We start from the raw sequence: 27,532 nt of genomic DNA, 5'->3' as shown, positions 1-27,532 counted from the left end.
GAATCGGTTAAACCGTATGAAATGTTCCGAACAGAACTTGGCTTCGTAGGAGATTTGTTAGTACGTGGTAGTAAATTAATTGTACCCCAAATACTACGAGCTAGAATGCTTGCCTTAGCTCATGAAGGCCATCCGGGTGAAACTGTAATGAAACGTCGCTTAAGAGATCGCGTTTGGTGGCCTGGAATGGATCGTGAGATTATCAAGCACGTGACTTCTTGTGAAGGATGCAGGTTAGTGACTCTTCCTGAAAAACCAGAACCAATGCATCGTAGGCAGATGCCATTAAAAGCATGGGTTGATGTAGCATTGGATTTCCTAGGTCCATTACCTTCTGGGGAGTACCTTTTAGTTATTGTAGATTACTACAGTAGGTACAAAGAGATTGAAGTAATGTCACAAATAACTGCTAAGGAAACCACAATTCGACTCCATAAGATTTTCACCTGGCTAGGGTTTCCTGTCACAATTACACTAGACAATGCAAGGTAGTTCGTTAGTCAAACGTTTGACAATTACTGCACGAACCATGGTATTCATCTTAATCATTCAACACCCTACTGGCCTCAGGAAAACGGGTTGGTTGAAAGGCAGAATCGTTCGCTGCTGAAACGCCTTCAAATCAGTCATGCCATGGGAAGCAACTGGAAAGAAGATTTATACGATTATCTCATGATGTATTATACCACGCCTCATTCAGTGACAGGTAAAACCCCCACGGAATTATGTTTTGGTAGAACGATTCGATCCAAAATTCCTTCACTAACTGACGTTTCGTATCAACCAACTGATGATGATGTACGCGAAGCAGATCAAATTTCCAAGCAAAAAGGAAAAGAAAGGGAAGATGAGAAACGAGGTGCTAAGTTCTCGAGTTTACAATCTGGAGATACGGTGTTAATGAAAAATTTATTGCCAGGAAACAAACTCACACCAGCATTTGACCGTTAGGAGTATACCGTAGTACAGAAACGAGGGCCTAGGGTCACTATCCGTAACAAAGACACTGGTAAAATTTACGAACGTAATGTTACACATGTGAAACGTGTACCTGATAGCGAAGCATTAACAGATGCATCTAAATCATCGGAAGCACCAACTACAGAAGACCCACCCCGTCTCATGAGTAATCAAGAAGCTATTTTAACCCCTGATAATTCCAGGTCACGGCGAGATATAAAATTACCGAGCGGATATGATGATTATATAATCGACGTCTTTCAGATACTCAATTTGGGTTTCGAAGGGGCAAAGGGACAAACGATTGTCTTGCTTTGCTATCTTCAGAGATACAAATGGCGTACGCAAAACGTGAGCAAATGGCTTCAGTGTTTCTAGACATAAAGGGAGCTTTTGATGCAGTCTCAATAGAGGTTTTGTCAGACAAGTTGCACTCCCGGGGTCTGCCTCCTCTATTGAACAACATCTTATACAGCTTACTTTGTGAGAAACATTTGAACTTTGCTCACGGAGATTTTGCAGTTAGAAGAACATCTTACATGGGCCTCCCACAGGGTTCATGTTTGAGTCCACTTTTGTACAACTTTTATGTGAGTGACATCGACAGCTGTCTCTCTGAAGGCTGCACTCTAAGACAACTTGCAGATGACGGAGTAGTGTCTGTCACAGGATCTACTGAGTCTCATCTGCACAGGCCTTTACAAGATACTTTAGACAGATTGTCTTCCTGGGCTTTGGGGCTTGGGATTGAGTTTTCCCCTCAGAAAACGGAAATGGTTGTTTTCTCTAAGAAACGTAGACCTGCTCAACCTAAGCTTCAACTCCTAGGCAGAACGATCACTCAATCGAGGAGTTTCAAGTATCTTGGGGTTTGGTTTGATTCCAAGTGTACCTGGAGAGCCCACATTGAGTATCTGAAAGGAAAATGCCAACAAAGAATCAATTTTCTCCGATCAATTACTGGCACCTGGTGGGGAGCCCATCCAGAAGATCTTATCAAATTGTATCGAACAACTATTCTATCCGTTATGGAATATGGTAGCTTCTGTTTCCAGTCAGCTGCCAAAACTCACCTCATCAAACTAGAGCGTATCCAATACCGTTGTCTCCGTATCGCTTTGGGCTGTATGCCCTCAACACACAACATGAGTCTTGAAGTTTTGGCAGGAATACTCCCTTTGAAAGATCGATTCAATTTACTATCACTTCGGTTCCTCATCAGGTGTGAGGTCATGAACCCATTGGTGATTGTAAATTTCGAAAGGTTACTTGAGCAAAATGTTCAAACCAGATTTATGTCTGTAGGGGAAAGGTTTCCTAAATGGGCCTATCGGGTTAAATGACCCTACGGCTGTTTGGCGAAATGGCTGACTAGACAGCTTACCTGACCAATGCATTTTGAGGGTGATACGCTTAGAACATAAGGCAAGAAAGAATTTTATGAATTTATAAACTCAAAAAAATTTAAAAAATCAAACAAGGTTTTAATACATTTTGATGTAATATTTCGACTTTTAAAAATTATACGTAAGGAAGTTTAAAACAAAAACTAGGATGGTTTTTGTTTCTAACTCTAATTAACTTAAGAAATTAAACATATTTCAGCTTTTGTGGACGTTTAATAATGATTATATAGTGGAATAATAGAGTGTTTTTGTATGCCCCCAACATGTTTGTAAAATGCCTCCATCCTAAAATAACAGGTTAAATAGAATAAATAAATGATTTTTATCATTGAACCTTCAAATCTAAGCTCTGAATAACATCTTAAGAGAGAATTGAAGATCTAAAGACAGATTTGATAATGTTTTTCTCATGGATGAACTGCCTCCATAGTATGGCAACCCTAACTTTTGTTTGATTCCACGAAGTTATAATATACATAGATTTTTATGAAACTTCAGCTTTGTTGTACGGAAATTATTACTTTCTAGCAGTTTCAATGAAATTATACGGAAATATTGCCCAAAAAACAGAAATTTTGTTCAAAACATAAATAGGCGCATTTAGCCCGCACGGTTTGAGGTTCGGCATTTTAGACAACACTTACAATAAAATCGTTTTCTTGGAAACAGAAGAAAATTTTAGCATAAAAATCACTCCATTGTATAGAAAACAGATGCATGCACACGTGTATATAGTTTTTGTACACATACTCGACGTGATATTTGATTAAATCAGTGTTCTGCTTAATAGGCGCATATAGCCCGCTCCTCCCCTATACCATATCCTCATGTCAATGCAGGTAAACCCTTCTTCGTATTCTCCAACTCGTGTTTGTAGCCCAGACTACGATCATTCTTCTGTCCAGTTTGATTTGTCTATGCAGCAGGAAATTCGTGGAATCCCGGATCCGCATCGTCCTCTTCTGATTCCAAGAATTTTCGAAGCTAAATATAGACACGTCGATGCTGATAAAATGTACTTTACCGATGGATCACTTATAGAAGAAACAACAGGATTTGGAGTGTTCAACGAAATATCCAGCGCATCTCACAGTCTCCAGTCACCATGCTCTGTATATGTTGCAGAGTTAGCAGCTATTCACTGGGCTTTGAATAGTATCGCCACACGACCTATTGAACACTACTACATTATAACTGATAGTCTCAGCTCTGTTGAAGCAATCCGCTCTATAAAACCAGGAAAATTCACGCCGTACTTCCTCGAAATGATACGAGATATATTGACCACTTTATCAAGACGTTGCTTTTCTATCACCTTTATCTGGGTCCCCTCACATTGCTCAATAGCAGGCAATGAGAGGGCAGATTCCCTTGCAAAAGTGGGTGCGATGGAAGGCAACATTTACCAGCGTGAAATCGTATTCAACGAATTTTACTTCTTGGCTCGAAGAAACTGTCTTGTCAACTGGCAGCGTAGATGGGACGAGGATGAGTTGGGTCGGTGGTTCCACTCGATTATCCCAAAGGTAAGCCTTAAACCCTGGTTTAATAGATTGAACCTGACTCGGGATTTTATTCGTATATTTTCCCGTCTCATGTCCAATCATTATTCCATGAATGCGGTACTCTATCGTTTAAATATTGCTGGCAGCAATTTATGCGGATGTGGTCTAGGTTACCATGACATCGAGCATATTGTTTGGTCGTGTGAGGACCACCTATTCGCCAGAGCGAACTTTATAGATTCCCTTCGGGCCCGAGGAAAACCACCCGACGTTCCAGTGAGGGATGTATTAGGTATGATGGACTTGGACTATATGTTCGAGATATACCTTTTCCTAAAAGCTATCGATCTTCGACTATAATTCTCTTCATTTTCATATTTCCCTTTCTATCTTTCTTTTTCTTCAAAAAAAAAAGTGAACTAGATCTAAGTACACAATTGTAATCAAACAAAACGAGTTTGGCTCCTTAAAGCCTAAAGGTATGAGCCGTTTCAAATAAATAATCTACAAAAAAAAAAAAAAATAATCGACGTCTAAACTTAAACAGTAATAAACAAAAGGAGATGTGATACTCAATCCTAAATCAGTAAACTAGGCAACACTGCATCAAACATCAGTGTATGACAGACGAAAAGGGACGCCATTGTTGAGACGTGAAGAAGTGCGTTTTTAGTTTCTCCCGCGTGTTTTAGTAATATCGATATTACTTCTGAAGAAGTGGGATAAATATTATATCGTTAGTAATCCGTGTTTTACCGTGTACCACAGAGACAAAGAATTTAGCATGTGGTCAAGCTTCAAATGCTCTTCGCTCTTTTCACCACCTTAGAATTTTCTTCTGATCTTCTATCCGTCTTTCATTTCAACGCTTTAACCCTCACCGATAAAGCCGCAAATTCATTTCATAAAATAAATTCACGGTGATTTCTCCTCTTAAAATAAGGTTTAATTTAACATAGTTGATTTATTATACTAACAAATGTACCCGAACTCTAAAAAATTGAAAAACGAAAATAAAAACGAGTGGCTCCAGAGAGTTTTACTCGAAACCGAATATTATTTCAAGTATCTAAATACAAATACCTTATTTGTTTTAATACAGCGTTTTCGAACAACTCTATGATTTTATGAAATACTAGCTTAAGCTCTGTGTGTGTTGCTACACATTTGGTTATCATTCAAATAAAAGCTCATAGAAAGTATACTTCAATAAATTCCTTGTCTTCTTTCCTGAAATTGAAAAAAAAAAAATTAACCTGATTTAGAGTGATGACAAAACGTAAGCAATGGCTTTTATAGTTTTTTTTTATTACAGATCAAGTTCTCAAAAAAGAAAAGCTCTATCAATCTTCATACCAAGTTTTAAAATCTGAGTTAATCGTTTTTAATACCAATTTTTCTGTTTCCAAACCTGCAATCTTTCAAAAACAGGCAGCAAGATGGAATTTTCTGAACAAAATTGTTGTTCATCTAGATTTCCATTGTTTTAAAATTTTGGTTTGTAAATGATCTGTTAAACATTGAATCAGGTCTGTTTATATTTTTTATTGTTAGCAGCCTGATCGCAGTAACATGGAAATTTATGCCATGTGAAAATTGAGAAAATAAAATCAGTCTTTGTTCGATTGTCAAATAGTACAGACTTATTTGAACAGTTATCAATTGGCGACGAGTAATTGAAGAATCTACGAAGCCTTGCCTATTCCGAACAAAATGTCCCATCCATCCGAAGAAAGTTCCAACCAAATGCAAGACATTTTCGAAATGATCATGAACCAGAATCGGTAGATGGCGGAACAGAACGCGCGGTTAATGGCGGTCATGGAAAGGTTCACCACTCAATCAGCCCCCAACCAGCCAACTAACAACCCCGAATTAGTCATCGAGTCTCTGTCGTCCAATATTCGAGAGTTCTGCTACGATCCGGAAAATAGCCTTACATTTGACCGTTGGTACCAAAAGTACGAGGACTTTTTTCTTCAAGATGGAGCCAAGCTGGACGATGCAGCCAAGGTACGGCTGCTGCTTAGGAGTTTGAACGTGATAGTCCACGACAGATACCTGAACTTCGTTCTTCATCCGAGGGATTTTAGTTTCGAAGAGAACTCTTTGGGGTTACGGTATCTCTCTTTGTGTCCAGTCTTCCCACAAGATTTGCAGAGGTGCTTGGTGAAGGGGCGTTCTCGGACGAAATGCATACCTCCACATTGCCAACAACGTGTCTTTGGTAAAGTTGATTGTTGCTTGCCTTTCTTCGGGGTTTGATTGTGCGGCCTTACCTGCTTCGGGAAGCATGAGCGATTGTCTTGAGAGAACCATACGGAAATCGATGCATAATGACGGCACCAATTCCGGATTTAGACGCGTCAGCAGCAACGATGATGTCCATGCTCGGATCGTAGTGGGTCAGCAGTAGATCTGATTGGAGCGTTGTCTTGAATTTCTCGAAAGCTGGTTGGAATTCTTGAGACCAGATAAACTTGACGTCCTTCTTCAATAGTGCATCAAGAGGGCGCCTAAGTTGGTGCATAGCGCGTACAAACTTGCCGTAAAAATTTACCGTACCATGAAAGGAGCGGAGAGATGAGACGTCTGTTGGTGCTGGCATCCGGGCGATGGCTTCAATCTTCGAAGGATCTGGGCGTATACCTTTTTCGTCAACAATATGGCCCAGATACTTGATTCGCCGCTGGAAAATGTTGCATTTGTCTTCACGAAGACGGAACCCATACTCGCAGAGCCGGTTGAAGAGTGTTCGGAGTCGTTTGTGATGGTCGAATTCGGTCTTGCTGAAAACGATGATGCGCCCAGGAACGTTTCAACGCCTTCTAGATTCGCTATCATTCCGTTCATCAACTGCTGGAACGCCCCAGGAGCGGATTTGACACCAGAAGCTAGTCTATTGAAACGGTACAGTCTTCGATGGTTGTTGATTGTGAGCAGCTTCTTTGATTCGTCGCCCACTTCAACTTGGAGATAAGCATCGTACAAATCAATGATGCTAAAAACCTTGGATCCATTCAGCTTGGTAAAGATGTCGCCGGGCACCGGAAGAGGATAATTGTGCGGCTCTAGAGCAGCGTTCAGACCGGTTGAGTAGTCGGCCGACGCAGATTCTCACTTTGCCACCCGCCTGCTTGACAACGACTATTGGGGCGGCCCACTGTGAGAAATCCACTGGGGAAATGATTCCGAGATTCTCAAGACGATCCAATTCTTCTTCAACCTTCGGTATGGACATTAAAGAAACCTGGCGTTTGTGCTTGAAAACCGGTCGTGCGTCTGGCTTCAAAAACAGCTTGACTCCAGATTTCGTGCAATGTCCGAGTGAGTTGGCAAACACCTTGGGAAACGCTTTCTTGTACTGCTGGATCGGTTCGGAGTGGTCTTCTTGAACTTTGTGGCACATCGATGACAGTGGAATAGACCACAGTCCGAACAGCTCAATCCAATCCAGGCCGAAAAGATTGAGGAATGGTTGATTGGTGACATAACACGTTCCAAACTTGGTTTGGTTGCCCATGGTGACGTCACATTGTATTTCGCCGACAAACTGCCGAGGTTTGCCAGATGCTGATTTTGCCTGTTTGAGAGTTGGTTGTAGAGGTGGAGATCCCAGCTTCTTCCATGTTGGCTTTGAAATGACGGTTATATCGGAAGCGGTGTCGAATTGGAGCTCGATATACACGCCATTGACGGAGACGTCGATGAATTTGCGTCGTAGTCCTGCCTGATGATGGCCGACAGACTGGTGATTCCGAACAGTTTGCGTCAACGAATACTCAAGCAACTTCACCGAGGGCACCCTGGCATCGAAAGGATGAAAGCTGTGTCCCGAAGCTACGTGTTCTGGCCCAAAATCGATGAATGCATCACGGAGTACATCAAACGTTGCAGCAGCTGTGCCATACATCCCAAATCCCCATCGAAGGTATCACCTCAGCCGTGGCCAGCAACCAAACATTCCTGGGAACGAATTCATCTCGATTTCGCTGGTCCATTCTTCAACCAACATTTCCTGATTGTCATCGATGCCCACTCAAAATGGCCCGAAATCAAAGCGGTCCGTTCTCCCACAACGTTGGCGGTCATCGAGTCCCTGAACGAGCTGTTCTCAAGGTGTGGCGTTCCAGAAACAATCGTAACTGACAACGGAACGCAATTCACATCCGAAAAGTTCGCTGCTCTCTGCAATTTCAATGGTATCCAACACCTGCGAACTGCACCATACCATCCTCAATCAAACGGGCAAGCAGAAAGGTTTGTCGACACGATGAAGCGCTCCAAGCTCAAAATCAAGGAAGGCAAGGGTGGAGACATTGCAAAAATTCTTCAAACTTTTCTGCAAACCTATCGCTCCACTCCCAGTCGGATTCTCAAAGGGAAATCTCCGGCAGAACTGATGATCGGAAGGAAAATGCGTACTACACTGGATTTACTACTCAAGCCGCAGTCAAACCTCAGTGAAGGTACGTTTCCCTCCCGACGTTTCACGGTTAATGACGAGGTTTACGCCAAAATTCACGAAGCCAACAGCTGGAAATGGGGGTTTCTGGACATGTGATCGAGGCAGTCGGCAGCGTTACCTACAACGTGCTCCTGGATTCCTGACATGGCCGGCGAAAGCTGATTCGCTCCCATGTCAATCAATTGAAACCTCGGCTCAACGGTAATCAAAAACCCACCTATCCAAGCTCTCCACTAAATATTTTGGTGGACATGTTTGGTCAATCATCTCAATCCGTGGCGACAACATCGAACTGCACTACCGAAGCTCAAGATCCAGCGATTCCACTACCGGTTGAACATCCTGTCCAACCATCCGAGGGTACATTATTGTTTTCGAGGACACATTTGAGTCACAAAGCCCTGAAGAGTGAAGTGAAGTGAGTGAAGAGTTCGTAGATGCAGAAGAAACAAATCAAGCAGACGACCAATCTTTAAGCGTTTCTGAACGGGTCAGGCCCCTATGAACCGTCCGGATGCCCTCCCGTCTCGAGCCTTACCTGGTGTTCTGGAGATAGAAGGGAGAAATGTTAGCAGCCTGATCGCAGTAACATGGAAATTTATGTCATGTGAAAATTGAGGAAATAAAATCATTCTTTGCTCAATAGTCAAATAGTGCAGACTTATTTGAACAGTTATCATTTATGTAATTGTTATTTCATTTTTGTGGATTTTAACAAACAAATCTTGGATGATTCCTAATTTTTCATGCATCCTACCCAGTTGGTGCGAATGTTCCATTGGGTTGGGGCTAGGAGGTGTTTCATTGGAAAATGAAATTGAAACTTGATTTCGACTTGATCCCTCCCCCTCCCTCCAAGCACGATAAAATCGTTAAAAATGCTCGAACTTGGAATTTTTCCTAGTCGATATATCCTTGAATTTTCAAAAATCATTAAATAAATTTGTGCACTTTTTTTGACAAATCTATACTGCCGTTCTAAGCAAGAATGTCCCATGTGACTTTTGGGTCATTTTCACTTTTTTGCTGGAAACGCTCTCTCTTAGTGTTAACTTTCGAATAAAAACACAAACAAGTATACTTTGTTCTGAACTTATACGAAATTTAAATTACGCAAGAATGTCACACTAGAGAAAATTCTATAAAAAATGCAAATTTTATCGAAAAATTGTCTTGAGATGAGTTCAAACTGTTGAATTTAATGTTATTCACTGAAAAGAACACTAAAATAGAGGGCAGAGAAGGAGCGAGAAGACTTGAGTGTTTTATTCAGAGAAATTTTCACTAAACACTTTTCGGTAGGCACTACTTACAAGATCCATACTCAACTATACATTTTTATAAACAAAGAGGAATGTATTTCTCAAATAACGGTTTAGCATGAGTTTTTGGGGAAAAAATAATCTACGCAAGCTTTTAAAATGATAGAAAAATTGTAGCCGTGTGACAGTTTTTCGTAGAACCAGCATCGGAATGCGTTCTGATTCTACGCAAAAGTGTCACACGGAGCATTTTTGGCTATAATTTGCTGTTTTTTTTTTTGTAGGAAATGTAATTTTTTTGGCAGAAAACATTGTAAAATGATTAACTTGATCTGTTCACTACGAAAAAACTGTAGGTGAATGTAGAGAATATTGATAGTAAGACAGTTATGATGATAATACTGATTATGTACTTATGAAAAAGAACCGATTTAACAAAAATGATAATTTAATTTAATTAATCATAAATCCAGCAAAAGAAAAAACTCGAATCTAATAAGTGTGACTGGCAACTATGACGTAGACTCGACTTTTCTTTCCTTTTTTATCTCATTTAATCACTACTGACGAGACAAATGATCTGCGCTTCTTAACAATCCTTTACTAACTGACTTTGACTTTTTTCTTGACCGATCTCAAAGCATTTACTCTCCGAGAAATTCCCTATCACAAACACACATTCATCTCAACTGTAGCGTTCTTTTTACTCAGTTTCTCTTTTACTCTCGACATTCATTTCTCTCGATCTACGTCATAGTTGCCAGTCACACTTATTAGATTCGAGTTTTTTCTTTTGCTGGATTTATGATTAATTAAATTAAATTATCATTTTTGTTAAATCGGTTCTTTTTCATAAGTACATAATCAGTATTATCATCATAACTGTCTTACTATCAATATTCTCTACAGTGAATTCTTAGTTTGAGAGAAAAATTGGAAATATAGCTAATATTTCAATCGCGTTTTTCTCATTTGCAGGTTTTTCCACATGGGGCAATCTTGCTTAGAACGGCAGTAGGTATAACACAATACAAATATTTTGAAATTAAAGGTTTTCACTCAATAATCAAAATTCCCGAAGACCGCGAGTAATTTTTATTTCTGAGAAAAAAGTTATTGAAAAAATCGTTTTCGTAATTTTTTCTAAAAAACGGGAAACTTTTACGAAATTTAAGAAAAAAAAATTCAAACTCAATTGAATTTTTGATATTTTCAAAACCATGATTTTAATCGTTTCGCAGTCTTCAACAAATTTGTAAAATGAGGAAAAATCTTCAATATCAAATATTCAATGACTTTCTTGAATGATGTCGGAAATAGTTGTAATCTTATTTATTATAATTTCTTAAAAGTCTAGTTAACACATTAGGAACCGCGAAGAAATCTAAGCCCGAAAAACACCAAAATTTGGTGTTCTCTCTCTCAGAAACCACTGGACCAAATTTTACATATTTAGTTTCGTTAAGTTAACGAAAGCGTTGTTCACAATTTATATAAAAAAAAAAGTATCACATTTGAGTTATGCTTCTAAGGAAGCGCACACGCGTCAAGCGAAAAAACGAGATATCTCGTAGTTGGTCTGCAAAGTGTAAACAAAATAGAATAAAATTTAAAAATAAGGAATAAGGAATCATTAATCAAAAATCAAAATCATAATTTTGTTACAAAACTTTTGTTTTCAGAATAATATCGAATATATGAGTTAAAAAGGGAACAATTGCATTAATGCTGATTTCATTCATTCATTCATTAGGCAACTGATTATGAATTCATCAGTCATAGGTAATTGAAAAATTATTCAAGAAAACAAACTTCACATTTTTCCAAGGTGCAAATAATTTAAGAGCTAAGTTTGACTAATTCGAAGGCACTTTAATAAGTTTTTTTTTCTATCGATTCTTGTTTTTGATATATTCCTGGAAATAGGTAAAAATTCGCTAAATAAAATTGTGCACTTTTCTAACAAAACTGTAGAATATTATAAAAGTCCTGAAAATGAAGCTTCAGTTCAATGACTTTCCTCGAGAACGCGAATCATTTTGACTTCTGAGAGAAAAGTTAGAAAAGTTTTCATTTTGATTATTTTTTATAATTCTGCAAAATACGGAAACTTTTATATAATTTTTCAAAGAAATGGAATCGTAGAATTAAATGAATGAAAGTCTTCAAAATCAAACACCCATAATCATACCGTTGAACTCGTTCATATTTGGACTATCACCACCAGTTTTAGTGCTTGAACTCGTGTAAATTTCAAAAAAGGACCTATTTTAACTGAAGTCAGTCATTGAAAGCGGATAAATTCATAAATCTGCATAAAAACTAAAAAAATGATTTTTATTTTTTCTATTATCTTTCGATTAATGAAGGATGCAGATATTGCCTAGATTTTCTGGTTTCAGAGATGCAATACTTGAGAAATAAATTAAAATTCTACAATCTTCAGAAAATTTAATGGAAAAAATATAACTTTTCCTGACTATACAAAAAGTTCCTTTGATCTTTTTTAATATTAAATATTTTAATGTATTTAACAACTTTGTTGAAGGCTGCAAAGCGTTTTGCTTTAAAAAATATCTAAGATTCTCTTTGGTTCAACATTTTTTTAAATTGATTGAATTCCTGAATTTTTGTTGAATTTTGTTATCTTATGTAATTATTTTCAGAAATCAAAATTACTCATAGTATCTAATCGACGAAATTGATCTTTGAAACATTATTTTGAATTAAAAAAAATGTGATTTTTTTTGCCTTGTGCTATCAGAAATCGATCCCATTTTTCATGGTTTTAAAATTCAAGAGCAAATCAATGTAAGAAGAAAAAATGCTCATGATATCGAATTCACAATTTAATTTATTAAAAAGATCTCAAATATGAGTCTGGCTTTGCTGCGAATAAAGCCGAAAAGTGATCTAGTTTAATACATATCCGTAACATTGTTGTGAGAATGAGGCTCTCGAGAGTTCCAGTTGGATAAAATAATTTTTACTGTTCAAAGTTGAAGGTTTTTTTTATTTCCAGTTTTTTTTCGCAAGATTCACCATTGATATTTATACTGTTTTATTGGAATTGGTTTCTCATTTTGAACCTTGGGAATGAAAAACTAAAATATTTCCACGTTGCCAATAATATAATCAAATGTTTCAATGGTTTTGAAAAATGTAGTAGGTAAACAAATGTCATCGAAAAAAATAAAACTCACTCTGTGTCTTTAAATATACCAATATCAAGTTTAATTGATTTTGTTTTCCACTTGTGTTCGCACATGTCAAATCGATTCGCGATAAACAGTTTCCTCGAAAAGAAAAATAGATTTCAGACGACACAGGCACACACAAACTGTGCGACGAAAGACAAAAGTACGGCTACGTTATGCCTATAATATTAAAGTAATGTTCTAAACATTTATACAACATTTTTATACACTTCCAACGGGATTCACACACTGGTCGTTCGTTTTCGTTATTAACGTTCAACTTATCATAATTAGGTAGTGGGGTTGCTTGCAGCAAATTATAAAGAAACTATGAATGAATTACGGACTATGAGAAGGGTGCGCTTCTTTGTACAGACACTCGATGAGAAAACGGTTGGTGTGATCAATTTTATTGAATCACATTCCGGACTGAGAGAAAGGAACGAAAGTCTCGCGGTTTCTATTGCTGGGGTGGTAAATGCACATTTTGGGGAGTTGAAGGCATAACTAAAATTATAACTTTAACGGATTCTAAAATGGTATTTACAGTGGCTGTTCAAAGTGTGAGGCTTCGAAAATGTGTATTGAACTATTTTTTTCGTGTATTTTAATAATCAGTTGACTTTCACGTGTCAATTTGCTAGACTAGAAATACTAGTGATTTGTTGCTAATGAATTCAAACCGACCATTTCAGCTAAAAGAAACTATAAAATAAAATATTTACATCACAATAGTTGATCTCTTTGAATGGTTCTTAAACGACCAAACACTTCTTTCAGAAGTGTTTTGTTTTCCCTTTTACACACTATTCAAGCTTATTGTCAACCCCTCCTAAAGCGACGCCGCCTTTCTAGTAGAAAACCTTCTTCAGCTGCTCGTATGCACTGTTCATGATGCCCCAGCTGAAGAAGGCCCGGGTGCAGTTCATGCTGACGCCCTTGTACACATTCCGCAGTTTGCAGTCCCGTTCACGGTAGATCTGCTGCATTGCGACCCACATGCTGTCGTGAGGACCTCCGCAGCGGCTTTGCATCATCACCTTCAGTACATTGAGCGGGTAGAACACCGAGCTGATGAAGGCCCCGATGAAGGCGCCGGCAATGAATTCCTGGGTCCGTTGGCCGGCTATGGTGGCCTGAAATTGGGGACACAGAAAAAAATGGAAAGTTGCTAACACCACCTCATCACTTAACACCGCGAGGAAAACAGAATCATAGTTATCGTGAATACTCCCACACTCCCATCCCATCCCATATCACATTAATACACCTCCGAATTTATCAATATCAATATAAAACAGTACATTTAATGAATCTTATATGAAGTAACAAATCACAGTATGGTTTTTTATTCTAGTTCAGTCGATTTTTTTAAATTACGGTAGGCTACATTTTCAAAATTTTCAAGGTGCAGAATTCAGCCCAAACCTAATGCGGGACCACAATTTAAAAAGGGATCTCCGTTTAAATAATGAGAGGAGCCTATAGCTTATCTCCTACAAGCCTGTCTGATGCTAGTCTATGCATCGGTTTCTTCACTTCCGTAAATAAAATGTCTATTTATGAGCTTCATTAATCACGACGCCGCACGTGTCAAAAGAAGCAATTAAGCAATAAATAAATCCCAGTTTACATACCCGTTTAGTCAGCCGTTCATCAGCTTCCTCTCGCAGCACAAAAAACATTGCATTCGAGGGCCCGTTACGCCATAGTACGGGAATTAGTCCTCGATACAGCTCCCGGAAGCCGTACTCGATGAAGATAAGTCTAAAAAGTGTAATCGATGTTATGAGAAACATTTTTACTGAGAAAAAGAATGAAACTTGATACGCACCGGAAAGCATGAGGCGTGTTGCGATACTTCTGATGGTAGGTGGCGTCCGCCAGAAGCGTTTGTATCCGTTCGAAGGGCATCAGCACAGCTTCCACAGTTCCCGCCGTCATACCGGCTACGATTTTAGCGGTATACTGATTGACACCCCAGGTTTCCACCAGAGGTCTCCGGGTCCCGTCGTACACTCCGAACATCAGCGACAGGGAAATGGTTTTCTGAGCCAGCGGCGGAAATATCCCTCGGTAGAGAAAGGTAATACCTTCGCTCCGCAGCTGTCCGAAGGCCTGATTCAGCTGCACCCCGTGAAGCATCTGACGAAAGATCATTTTGTAGATTGGGTAGGTGACGGCAATGTTCACGAAGGCTGCCCCCCAGCCGCAGGCAAATTCTCGCCAGCAGAAGAGGGGCACCGTTTGGCTAGCTCCGCATGCGTTTTTCCTCGTGGGGGGTCTCGGTGGGTCTAACTCCTTGCCCGACCGAATCATGGCCATCGTTGGTCGGGCGTCCGGGTTTTGTTTTTCGTTTGAGGGAGAAATTTTGAATGATTTTTTATGTATTCTAGCACCGGATTAATTTGGGTTTTCCTTTATCACAAATCTCGCTCGGTGCCAAATTTCGTTGCAGTTCAGTCAACTTGCAAGGAGGCTATTTGTTTTGTCGTACGAATCAGTTTTAATTTAAATCAGCATATCGCCGTCCTTCGTGCAGCAGCTGTGCTCAAGATTTGTTGCCTTTTGAAGTACTTTCTCATTTTATTTGTTGTTTCATTCTTTGGAAACATCCGGCTCATGCCTATCCTTGCAGAATGTATCGAATTCTTCCGAACCACCTAAAATCAAGTGATAGATCCAAATTAAAGCTTTGTTATATAATGTGCGATGTGGTAATGATTGCTATTATTCAGTGTCACTTTATCAAAAAGCGTAAATTTTTAGTTTTCAAACGTGCCTCCCCATGCATTGCTCAGCATTTATTGTTCACTCGCAGTCGATTATCTATCGAACAAAAGTGCATTGTTGAGCGTTTTTTGCTTTACAGTATACATACCAAACTAACTAGGATCAGACAGAATCTTCACCCAGAACGCGAGTCACGCGATTAGAATCTATCTGCGTGGTGCTGCTGCTGCTGAGTGGGTGGCAAATTTTAAAGCGACGTTCTAAAGTTTAACAACGACACTGTTTGCTGAATGTTTATCACTAATCGGCTCAACTTTTCACGGCAAAAAGCAAACAAATCCACCTCAAAATCCAATCGAAAACTACTTAGAATTTAGAACAACCACTTGAGCAGCGCGTTAATGTTTTGTTGCTGCTGCCTTGCAAAACAGCTGCTGCTGGCTGATGATGGGAGGGATTTAAATTGCGATGACGTTTAAAAATTTTTGCGAGAGTTTTCCACAGGGTGGTTCGCCTGATGTGTTGAAGAAAAATTCGAGCTAAAACCATTCGAACAGTTAGCACTGAAATAAAATATAGGCTCACAATATATTGCTAAAGTTCTGTGGAATAGTTTCAAATTTGTTTTAAGGATCTAAAACCGCTTTAAACCTGTTGACAAAAATGACAAAAATAAAAAAAATGACAAAAATGACAAAAGTAATAAAAATGACAAAAATGACAAAAATGACAAAAATGACAAAAATGACAAAAATGATAAAAAAGAAAAGAATGACAAAAATGACAAAAATGATAAAAATGACAAAAATTGACAAAATTGACAAAAATGACAACATTGACAAAATGGACAAAATTGACAATATTGACAAAATTGACAAAATTGACAAAATTGACAAAATTGAAAAATTGACAAAATTGACAAAATTGACAAAATTGACAAAATGGACAAAATTGACAAAATTGACAAAATTGACAAAATTGAGAAAATTAACAAAATTGACAAAATTGACAAAATTGACAAAATGGACAAAATTGACAAAAATGAAAAAAATAACAAAAATGACAAAAATGACAAAAATTACATTAATGACAAAAATGATATAAATGACAAAAATGACAAAAATGACAAAATTGACAAAAATGACAAAAATGACAAAAATGACAAAAATGACAAAAATGACAAAAATGACAAAAATGACAAAAATGACAAAAATGACAAAAATGACAAAAATGACAAAAATGACAAAAATGACAAAATGACAAAAATGACAAAAATGACAAAAATGACAAAAATGACAAAAATGACAAAAATGACAAAAATGACAAAAATGACAAAAATGACAAAAATGACAAAAATGACAAAATGACAAAAATGACAAAAATGACAAAAATGACAAAAATGACAAAAATGACAAAAATGACAAAAATGTCAAAAATGACAAAAATGACAAAAATGACAAAAATGACAAAAATTACAAAAATGACAAAAATGACAAAAATGACAAAAATGACAAAAACGACAAAAATGACAAAAATGACAAAAATGACAAAAATGACAAAAATGACAAAAATGACAAAAATGACAAAAATGACAAAAATGACAAAAATGACAAAAATGACAAAAATGACAAAAATGACAAAAATGACAAAAATGACAAAAATGACAAAAATGACAAAAATGACAAAATGACAAAAATGACAAAAATGACAAAAATGACAAAAATGACAAAAATGACAAAAATGACAAAAATGACAAAAATGACAAAAATGACAAAAATGACAAAAATGACAAAAATGACAAAAATGACAAAAATGACAAAAATGACAAAAATGACAAAAATGACAAAAATGACAAAAATGACAAAAATGACAAAAATGACAAAAATGACAAAAATGACAAAAATGACAAAAATGACAAAAATGACAAAAATGACAAAAATGACAAAAATGACAAAAATGACAAAAATGACAAAAATGACAAAAATGACAAAAATGACAAAAATGACAAAAAATGACAAAATGACTAAAATGACAAAAATGACAAAAATGACAAAAATGACAAAAATGACAAAAAATGACAAAAATGACAAAAAATGACAAAAATGACAAAAATGACAAAAATGACAAAAATGACAAAAATTACAAAAATGACAAAAATGACAAAAATGATAAAAATGATAAAAATGACAAAAATGACAAAAATGACAAAAATGACAAAAATGACAAAAATGACAAAAATGACAAAAATGACAAAAATGACAAAAATGACAAAAATGACAAAAATGACAAAAGTGACAAAAATGACAAAAATGACAAAAATGACAAAAATGACAAAAATGACAAAAATGACAAAAATGACAAAAATGACAAAAATGACAAAAATGACAAAAATGACAAAAATGACAAAAATGACAAAAATGACAAAAATGACAAAAATGACAAAAATGACAAAAATGACAAAAATGACAAAAATGACAAAAATGACAAAAATGACAAAAATGACAAAAATGACAAAAATGACAAAAATGACAAAAATGACAAAAATGACAAAAATGACAAAAATGACAAAAATGACAAAAATGACTAAAATGACAAAAAATAAAAAGTTACAAAAATGACAAAAATGACAAAAATGACAAAAATGACAAAAATGACAAAAATGACAAAAATGACAAAAATGACAAAAATGACAAAAATGACAAAAATGACAAAAATGACAAAAATGACAAAAATGACAAAAATGACAAAAATGACAAAAATGACAAAAATGACAAAAATGACAAAAATGACAAAAATGACAAAAATGACAAAAATGACAAAAATGACAAAAAATAAAAAGTTACAAAAATGACAAAAATGACAAAAATGACAAAAATGACAAAAATGACAAAAATGACAAAAATGACAAAAATGACAAAAATGACAAAAATGACAAAAATGACAAAAATGACAAAAATGACAAAAATGACAAAAATGACAAAAATGACTAAAATGACAAAAAAATAAAAAGTTACAAAAATGACAAAAATGACAAAAATGACAAAAATGACAAAAATGACAAAAATGACAAAAATGACAAAAATGACAAAAATGACAAAAATGACAAAAATGACAAAAATGACAAAAATGACAAAAATGACAAAAATGACAAAAATGACAAAAATGATAAAAATGACAAAAATGACAAAAATGACAAAAATGACAAAAATGACAAAAATGACAAAAATGACAAAAATGACAAAAATGACAAAAATGACAAAAATGACAAAAATGACAAAAATGACAAAAATGACAAAAATGACAAAAATGACAAAAATGACAAAAATGACAAAAATGACAAAAATGACAAAAATGACTAAAGTGACAAAAATGACAAAAATGAAAAAAATGACAAAAATGACAAAAATGACAAAAATGACAAAAATGACAAAAATGACAAAAATGACAAAAATGACAAAAATGACAAAAATGACAAAAATGACAAAAATGACAAAAATGACAAAAATGACAAAAATGACAAAAATGACAAAAATGACAAAAATGACAAAAATGACAAAAATGACAAAAATGACAAAAATGACAAAAATGACAAAAATGACAAAAATAACAAAAATGACAAAAATGACAAAAATGACAAAAATGACAAAAATGACAAAAATGACAAAAATGACAAAAATGTCAAAAATGACAAAAATGACAAAAATGACAAAAATGACAAAAATGACAAAAATGACAAAAATGACAAAAATGACAAAAAATGACAAAAATGACAAAAATGACAAAAATGACAAAAATGACAAAAATGACAAAAATGACAAAAATGACAAAAATGACAAAAATGACAAAAATGACAAAAATGACAAAAATGACAAAAATGACAAAAATGACAAAAATGACAAAAATGACAAAAATGACAAAAATGACAAAAATGACAAAAATGACAAAAATGACAAAAATGACAAAAATGACAAAAATGACAAAAATGACAAAAATGACAAAAATGACAAAAATGACAAAAATGACAAAAATGACAAAAAATGACAAAAATGACAAAAATGACAAAAATGACAAAAATGACAAAAATGACAAAAATGACAAAAATGACAAAAATGACAAAAATGACAAAAACGACAAAAATGACAAAAATGACAAAAATGACAAAAATGACAAAAATGACAAAAATGACAAAAATGACAAAAATGACAAAAATGACAAAAATGACAAAAATGACAAAAATGACAAAAATGACAAAAATGACAAAAATGACAAAAATGACAAAAATGACAAAAATGACAAAAATGACAAAAATGACAAAAATGACAAAAATGACAAAAATGACAAAAATGACAAAAATGACAAAAATGACAAAAATGACAAAAATGACAAAAATGACAAAAATGACAAAAATGACAAAAATGACAAAAATGACAAAAATGACAAAAATGACAAAAATGACAAAAATGACAAAAATGACAAAAATGACAAAAATGACAAAAATGACAAAAATGACAAAAATGACAAAAATGACAAAAATGACAAAAATGACAAAAATGACAAAAATGACAAAAATGACAAAAATGACAAAAATGACAAAAATGACTAAAATGACAAAAATGACAAAAATGACAAAAATGACAAAAATGACAAAAATGACAAAAATGACAAAAATGACAAAAATGACAAAAATGACAAAATGACAAAAATGACAAAAATGACAAAAATGACAAAAATGACAAAAATGACTAAAATGACAAAAATGACAAAAATGACAAAAATGACAAAAATGACAAAAATGACAAAAATGACAAAAATGACAAAAATGACAAAAATGACAAAAATGACAAAAATGACAAAATGACAAAAATTACAAAAATGACAAAAATGACAAAAATGATAAAAATGATAAAAATGACAAAAATGACAAAAATGACAAAAATGACAAAATGACAAAAATGACAAAAATGACAAAAATGACAAAAATGACAAAAATGACAAAAATGACAAAAATGACAAAAATGACAAAAATGACAAAAATGACAAAAATGACAAAAATGACAAAAGTGACAAAAATGACAAAATGACAAAAATGACAAAAATGACAAAAATGACAAAAATGACAAAAATGACAAAAATGACAAAAATGACAAAAATGACAAAAATGACAAAAATGACAAAAATGACAAAAATGACAAAAATGACAAAAATGACAAAAATGACAAAAATGACAAAAATGACAAAAATGACAAAAATGACAAAAATGACAAAAATGACAAAAATGACAAAAATGACAAAAATGACAAAAATGACAAAAATGACAAAAATGACAAAAATGACAAAAATGACAAAAATGACAAAAATGACAAAAATGACAAAAATGACAAAAATGACAAAAATGACAAAAATGACAAAAATGACAAAAATGACAAAAATGACAAAAATGACAAAAATGACAAAAATGACAAAAATGACAAAAATGACAAAAATGACAAAAATGACAAAAATGACAAAAATGACAAAAATGACAAAAATGACAAAAATGACAAAAATGACAAAAATGACAAAAATGACAAAAATGACAAAAACGACAAAAATGACAAAAATGACAAAAATGACAAAAATGACAAAAATGACAAAAATGACAAAAATGACAAAAATGACAAAAATGACAAAAATGACAAAAATGACAAAAATGACAAAAATGACAAAAATGACAAAAATGACAAAAATGACAAAAATGACAAAAATGACAAAAATGACAAAAATGACAAAAATGACAAAAATGACAAAAATGACAAAAATGACAAAAATGACAAAAATGACAAAAATGACAAAAATGACAAAAATGACAAAAATGACAAAAATGACAAAAATGACAAAAATGACAAAAATGACAAAAATGACAAAAATGACAAAAATGACAAAAATGACAAAAATGACAAAAATGACAAAAATGACAAAAATGACAAAAATGACAAAAATGACAAAAATGACAAAAATGACAAAAATGACAAAAATGACAAAAATGACAAAAATGACAAAAATGACAAAAATGACAAAAATGACAAAAATGACTAAAATGACAAAAATGACAAAAATGACAAAAATGACAAAAATGACAAAAATGACAAAAATGACAAAAATGACAAAAATGACAAAAATGACAAAAATGACAAAAATGACAAAAATGACAAAAATGACAAAAATGACAAAAATGACAAAAATTACAAAAATGACAAAAATGACAAAAATGATAAAAATGATAAAAATGACAAAAATGACAAAAATGACAAAAATGACAAAAATGACAAAAATGACAAAAATGACAAAAATGACAAAAATGACAAAAATGACAAAAATGACAAAAATGACAAAAATGACAAAAATGACAAAAATGACAAAAGTGACAAAAATGACAAAAATGACAAAAATGACAAAAATGACAAAAATGACAAAAATGACAAAAATGACAAAAATGACAAAAATGACAAAAATGACAAAAATGACAAAAATGACAAAAATGACAAAAATGACAAAAATGACAAAAATGACAAAAATGACAAAAATGACAAAAATGACAAAAATGACAAAAATGACAAAAATGACAAAAATGACAAAAATGACTAAAATGACAAAAAATAAAAAGTTACAAAAATGACAAAAATGACAAAAATGACAAAAATGACAAAAATGACAAAAATGACAAAAATGACAAAAATGACAAAAATGACAAAAATGACAAAAATGACAAAAATGACAAAAATGACAAAAATGACAAAAATGACAAAAATGACAAAAATGACAAAAATGACAAAAATGACAAAAATGACAAAAATGACAAAAATGACAAAAATGACAAAAATGACAAAAATGACAAAAATGACAAAAATGACAAAAATGACAAAAATGACAAAAATGACAAAAATGACAAAAATGACAAAAATGACAAAAATGACAAAAATGACAAAAATGACAAAAATGACAAAAATGACAAAAATGACAAAAATGACAAAAATGACAAAAATGACAAAAATGACAAAAATGACAAAAATGACAAAAATGACAAAAATGACAAAAATGACAAAAATGACAAAAATGACAAAAATGACAAAAATGACAAAAATGACAAAAATGACAAAAATGACAAAAATGACAAAAATGACAAAAATGACAAAAATGACAAAAATGACAAAAATGACAAAAATGACAAAAATGACAAAAATGACTAAAATGACAAAAAAATAAAAAGTTACAAAAATGACAAAAATGACAAAAATGACAAAAATGACAAAAATGACAAAAATGACAAAAATGACAAAAATGACAAAAATGACAAAAATTACAAAAATGACAAAAATGACAAAAATGATAAAAATGACAAAAATGACAAAAATGACAAAAATGACAAAAATGACAAAAATGACAAAAATGACAAAAATGACAAAAATGACAAAAATGACAAAAATGACAAAAATGACAAAAATGACAAAAATTACAAAAATGACAAAAATGACAAAAATGACAAAAATGACAAAAATGACTAAAGTGACAAAAATGACAAAAATGAAAAAAATGACAAAAATGACAAAAATGACAAAAATGACAAAAATGACAAAAATGACAAAAATGACAAAAATGACAAAAATGACAAAAATGACAAAAATGACAAAAATGACAAAAATGACAAAAATGACAAAAATGACAAAAATGACAAAAATGACAAAAATGACAAAAATGACAAAAATGACAAAAATGACAAAAATGACAAAAATGACAAAAATGACAAAAATGACAAAAATGACAAAAATGACAAAAATGACAAAAATGACAAAAATGACAAAAATGACAAAAATGACAAAAATGACAAAAATGACAAAAATGTCAAAAATGACAAAAATGACAAAAATGACAAAAATGACAAAAATGACAAAAATGACAAAAATGACAAAAATTACAAAAATGACAAAAATGACAAAAATGACAAAAATGACAAAAATGACAAAAATGACAAAAATGACAAAAATGACAAAAATGACAAAAATGACAAAAATGACAAAAATGACAAAAATGACAAAAATGACAAAAATGACAAAAATGACAAAAATGACAAAAATGACAAAAATGACAAAAATGACAAAAATGACAAAAATGACAAAAATGACAAAAATGACAAAAAAGACAAAAATGACAAAAATGACAAAAATGACAAAAATGACAAAAATGACAAAAATGACAAAAATGACAAAAATGACAAAAATGACAAAAATGACAAAAATGACAAAAATGACAAAAATGACAAAAATGACAAAAATGACAAAAATGACAAAAATGACAAAAATGACAAAAATGACAAAAATGACAAAAATGACAAAAATGACAAAAATGACAAAAATGACAAAAATGACAAAAATGACAAAAATGACAAAAATGACAAAAATGACAAAAATGACAAAAATGACAAAAATGACAAAAATGACTAAAATGACAAAAAAATAAAAAGTTACAAAAATGACAAAAATGACAAAAATGACAAAAATGACAAAAATGACAAAAATGACAAAAATGACAAAAATGACAAAAATGACAAAAATGACAAAAATGACAAAAATGACAAAAATGACAAAAATGACAAAAATGACAAAAATGATAAAAATGACAAAAATGGCAAAAATGACAAAAATGACAAAAATGACAAAAATGACAAAAATGACAAAAATGACAAAAATGACAAAAATGACAAAAATGACAAAAATGACAAAAATGACAAAAATGACAAAAATGACAAAAATGACAAGAATGACAAAAATGACAAAAATGACAAAAATGACTAAAGTGACAAAAATGACAAAAATGAAAAAAATGACAAAAATGACAAAAATGACAAAAATGACAAAAATGACAAAAATGACAAAAATGACAAAAATGACAAAAATGACAAAAATGACAAAAATGACAAAAATGACAAAAATGACAAAAATGACAAAAATGACAAAAAAGACAAAAATGACAAAAATGACTAAAATGACAAAAATGACAAAAAATAAAAAGTTACAAAATGACAAAAATGACAAAAATGACAAAAATGACAAAAATGACAAAAATGACAAAAATGACAAAAATGACAAAAATGACAAAAATGACAAAAATGACAAAAATGACAAAAATGACAAAAATGACAAAAATGACAAAAATGACAAAAATGACAAAAATGACAAAAATGACAAAAATGACAAAAATGACAAAAATGACAAAAATGACAAAAAAGACAAAAATGACAAAAATGACTAAAATGACAAAAATGACAAAAAAATAAAAAGTTACAAAAATGACAAAAATGACAAAAATGACAAAAATGACAAAAATGACAAAAATGACAAAAATGACAAAAATGACAAAAATGACAAAAATGACTAAAATGACAAAAATGACAAAAATGACAAAAATGACAAAAATGACAAAAATGACAAAAATGACAAAAATGACAAAAATGACAAAAATGACAAAAATGACAAAAAATTAAAAGTAACAAAAATGACAAAAATGACAAAAAGTAACAAAAATGACAAAAATGACAAAAATCATTTGAGGAACCGTTTGAGGAACCTGATAACGCATTCAATTCACTAAGGTAAATTTATTTCAGTGTGGTTTGTGCTCGAGTTTTGAATCAAATCAAACAAACAAACAAAAAACAGGTAAACACGTTGTGGTTTTCGCAAGTTTACGAAAAGTTTACCGGTTTTCTGAATCCAAAAAGTTTTATTGATATTCAACAAGTTGTGTGTGAGTAATTAGTCCCATAATTAGAATGGACGCTCGTTTAACGCGATACGAGAAAATTGAATTCTTGGGCGAAGGTCAGGTATGGTAACATCGAGTTTTCCATTTAAGAAAAAAAAAATCTAAACAGGTATTACAAATTTTCAGTTCGCTACCGTTTACAAGGCAAGGGATTTGGAAACGAACGAAATTGTTGCGGTTAAAAAAATTAAGGTAGGAAATCGAGAGGAAGCAGCCGATGGAATCAACCGGACTGCGTTGAGGGAAATCAAGCTGCTTCAGGAATTGCACCACGAAAACATAATCGGCTTGTTGGATGTTTTTGGGCACAAAAGTAACGTGTCTCTGGTCTTTGACTTTATGGACACGGATCTGGAAATAATTATAAAAGATCAGAAAATCATATTTACCCCAGCTAATATCAAGAGTTACATGATTCAAACTCTGAAGGGGTTAGAGTATCTTCACATTCACTGGATCCTGCATCGGGATTTAAAACCTAACAATCTTCTGCTCAGCGGGTCTGGGTTATTGAAGATAGGAGATTTCGGTTTGGCGAAATTTTTCGGTTCCCCCAATCGGATAAATACCAACCAGGTGGTGACCCGATGGTATCGTTCTCCGGAACTGCTGTTCGGAGCTCGGCAGTACGGAATCGGGGTAGACATTTGGGCTGTTGGATGTATCCTTGCCGAGTTGCTTCTTCGGGTTCCATTCCTACCGGGAGAAAGCGATCTGGATCAGTTGACTCGAATTTTCCAGGTCATGGGCACACCAACGGAAGAAAATTGGCCGGACGTTAAATCGCTACCAGATTTCGTTCAGTACAAAATGTTCCCAGCCATTCCACTGCGGGATATTTTTACAGCAGCAGGTGATGACCTGCTGGAGCTAGCAAACAAGCTGTTAGCACTGTGTCCCTCGAATCGGTGTTCCTGTACGGAGGCGCTGAAAATGCCATATTTCTCGAATAAACCCGCACCGACCATGGGAGGCAAGCTGCCAATGCCGGCTAGTTACTACGCCGGCGGAAAAGATAAGGAGGAAAAACAACCCACCCTGAAGCGAAAACTGCCGGAAAATGTTGACGGAGCGACGTTGCCCAAACGGTTGCAGTTTTAAAAGGGAAGTATTGATTTTCTTTTTTTTTTGCTATTTAAATTATGTTAGGTTGTAAAGAATAAAACTCATTCGTTTCCTAAACTGTCTCCACCAAACAAATGCAAAAGAAACCTTCCCTACTAGACGGTCGATTCTACAATAAGCAGAGGTGCAAAGAGTTCCCTTCATGCAGCGCCGAATCTAACCGCCCAATGTCAGCTACGGAAGAATCATTTTTCAAAGTTGCAAAATGATTCTTTCTTCTTTACGAATAGAACGTCGAACATGTCTGCAAGTAAAAGTCATCCGTGTGATAAAATCCTTTGACTGCACGTTCCGAAAAATTCAAAAGATTCTCCGAAGTCAGGATCACTTGCAAGTCCGAAGATAAAGTCACTTGAACCGAACAGAAAGAATAATTTCCGAACATTGTGACATGTCTGCAAGTTGCTTGCTTGCGCGGTGATGCACGATTCAAACAAATTTCGCGCGAACACAAACGATTGCTAGCGAAAACAGCAACAGCAACAACAAAAAACCACCTTCACCCCGGCTTGGCTGAGTAAATGGCCTAAAGTTTGTACAAATGCAAAGGGTTGTTTGTATAAAATATTTCGATCCAGACCGATTTTAATCAAACCGATTGCGCGCTCATTCAAGCAGTGCCTATGCACGATAAAAATCGTCGGTAAAGGATATACAGTCAATTGCAAAATGAGTCGTACACCCGTTATTCATTCTTGAATTCTGAGTTTATTGGTGATTTACAATAAATAATTAAAAACAACTTTAATCTATTAAAAAATACCTCCTTTTTTCTCTTTAATTGTGAAAAGAAAAATAAAAATTATTTACTTTTTCACTTCATATTTGAAAAAACAACAAAAAAACACCATTTCAGGCTTGGCAAAATTGATCGTACAGTACTACTTTTTCTTAAAATCTTAATAAACATCAATTGATAGAAAGTAGCCAAATCAAAAACAACTAAATTATTATTTGGTTTGACCGTCTTTGGCTTCTATCACTTCTTGCAAGCGTCGTGGCATCGATTCGACGAGGTTTTCGGTCGCACAAGATGGAATTTTCTCCCAGATCTCCTTAATCGCCGTTCTGCCTTCTT

At 33.6% G+C, this 27,532-nt stretch overlaps 4 protein-coding genes across 5 annotated transcripts; 2 read left to right on the top strand and 2 right to left on the bottom strand.

Moving 5' to 3' along the window:
• Positions 1–6,146: 6,146 nt before the first annotated feature.
• LOC129753911 (uncharacterized protein K02A2.6-like) lies at positions 6,147–7,394 on the bottom strand. Its single transcript, XM_055749761.1, has 3 exons — positions 6,993–7,394; positions 6,432–6,940; positions 6,147–6,387 (listed from the first exon to the last, which is right to left on the bottom strand). Exons 1-3 carry the CDS (start codon positions 7,392–7,394, stop codon positions 6,147–6,149), a joined length of 1,152 nt encoding a protein of 383 aa, XP_055605736.1.
• Positions 7,395–7,607: 213 nt separating this feature from the next.
• Positions 7,608–8,435, top strand: LOC129753910 (uncharacterized protein K02A2.6-like). Its single transcript, XM_055749759.1, has one exon. The coding sequence runs from the start codon at positions 7,608–7,610 to the stop codon at positions 8,433–8,435; it is 828 nt and encodes a 275-aa protein (XP_055605734.1).
• A 4,369-nt stretch (positions 8,436–12,804) lies between these two features.
• Positions 12,805–15,973, bottom strand: LOC129750778 (mitochondrial nicotinamide adenine dinucleotide transporter SLC25A51-like). 2 transcript variants are annotated; one of them, XM_055745819.1, is made up of 4 exons: positions 15,680–15,973; positions 14,633–15,461; positions 14,436–14,565; positions 12,805–13,934 (listed from the first exon to the last, which is right to left on the bottom strand). In XM_055745819.1, the coding sequence occupies exons 2-4, from the start codon at positions 15,121–15,123 to the stop codon at positions 13,650–13,652; spliced, it is 906 nt and encodes a 301-aa protein (XP_055601794.1). In that variant the 5' UTR covers positions 15,124–15,461; positions 15,680–15,973; the 3' UTR covers positions 12,805–13,649. The 2 variants fall into 2 exon arrangements, with proteins under 2 accessions (XP_055601794.1, XP_055601796.1); XM_055745821.1 differs by having other exon boundaries at positions 14,633–15,277; positions 15,875–15,890.
• A 9,245-nt stretch (positions 15,974–25,218) lies between these two features.
• LOC129750775 (cyclin-dependent kinase 7-like) lies at positions 25,219–26,472 on the top strand. The gene is made up of 2 exons (XM_055745816.1): positions 25,219–25,390; positions 25,456–26,472. The coding sequence occupies exons 1-2, from the start codon at positions 25,337–25,339 to the stop codon at positions 26,428–26,430; spliced, it is 1,029 nt and encodes a 342-aa protein (XP_055601791.1). The 5' UTR covers positions 25,219–25,336; the 3' UTR covers positions 26,431–26,472.
• The last annotated feature ends 1,060 nt before the right edge of the window (positions 26,473–27,532 follow it).

Source organism: Uranotaenia lowii, chromosome 3 (assembly GCF_029784155.1).
Source record: "Uranotaenia lowii strain MFRU-FL chromosome 3, ASM2978415v1, whole genome shotgun sequence".
Classification (NCBI taxonomy): Eukaryota; Metazoa; Arthropoda; class Insecta; order Diptera; family Culicidae; genus Uranotaenia; species Uranotaenia lowii.
Note: the sequence above shows the minus strand (reverse complement) of the source record. Positions and strands in the feature narration are given on the sequence as shown.

What these genes read in the sequence shown, in the direction of transcription:
- LOC129753911 (XM_055749761.1), bottom strand. Translation starts at nt 7,394, where the DNA reads ATGGGCAACCAAACCAAGTTTGGAACGTGTTATGTCACCAATCAACCA. An exon ending in TCAAGCAGGCGGGTGGCAAA is followed by an intron (nt 6,941 to 6,992) that starts GTGAGAATCTGC and finishes GCTGCTCTAGAG; the next exon opens with CCGCACAATTATCCTCTTCC. An exon ending in TCCGCTCCTTTCATGGTACG is followed by an intron (nt 6,388 to 6,431) that starts GTAAATTTTTAC and finishes GCACCAACTTAG; the next exon opens with GCGCCCTCTTGATGCACTAT.
- LOC129753910 (XM_055749759.1), top strand. Translation starts at nt 7,608, where the DNA reads ATGGCCGACAGACTGGTGATTCCGAACAGTTTGCGTCAACGAATACTC.
- LOC129750778 (XM_055745819.1), bottom strand. Translation starts at nt 15,123, where the DNA reads ATGGCCATGATTCGGTCGGGCAAGGAGTTAGACCCACCGAGACCCCCC. An exon ending in AACACGCCTCATGCTTTCCG is followed by an intron (nt 14,566 to 14,632) that starts GTGCGTATCAAG and finishes TACACTTTTTAG; the next exon opens with ACTTATCTTCATCGAGTACG. An exon ending in ATGAACGGCTGACTAAACGG is followed by an intron (nt 13,935 to 14,435) that starts GTATGTAAACTG and finishes CCCCAATTTCAG; the next exon opens with GCCACCATAGCCGGCCAACG.
- LOC129750775 (XM_055745816.1), top strand. Translation starts at nt 25,337, where the DNA reads ATGGACGCTCGTTTAACGCGATACGAGAAAATTGAATTCTTGGGCGAA. An exon ending in AATTCTTGGGCGAAGGTCAG is followed by an intron (nt 25,391 to 25,455) that starts GTATGGTAACAT and finishes ACAAATTTTCAG; the next exon opens with TTCGCTACCGTTTACAAGGC.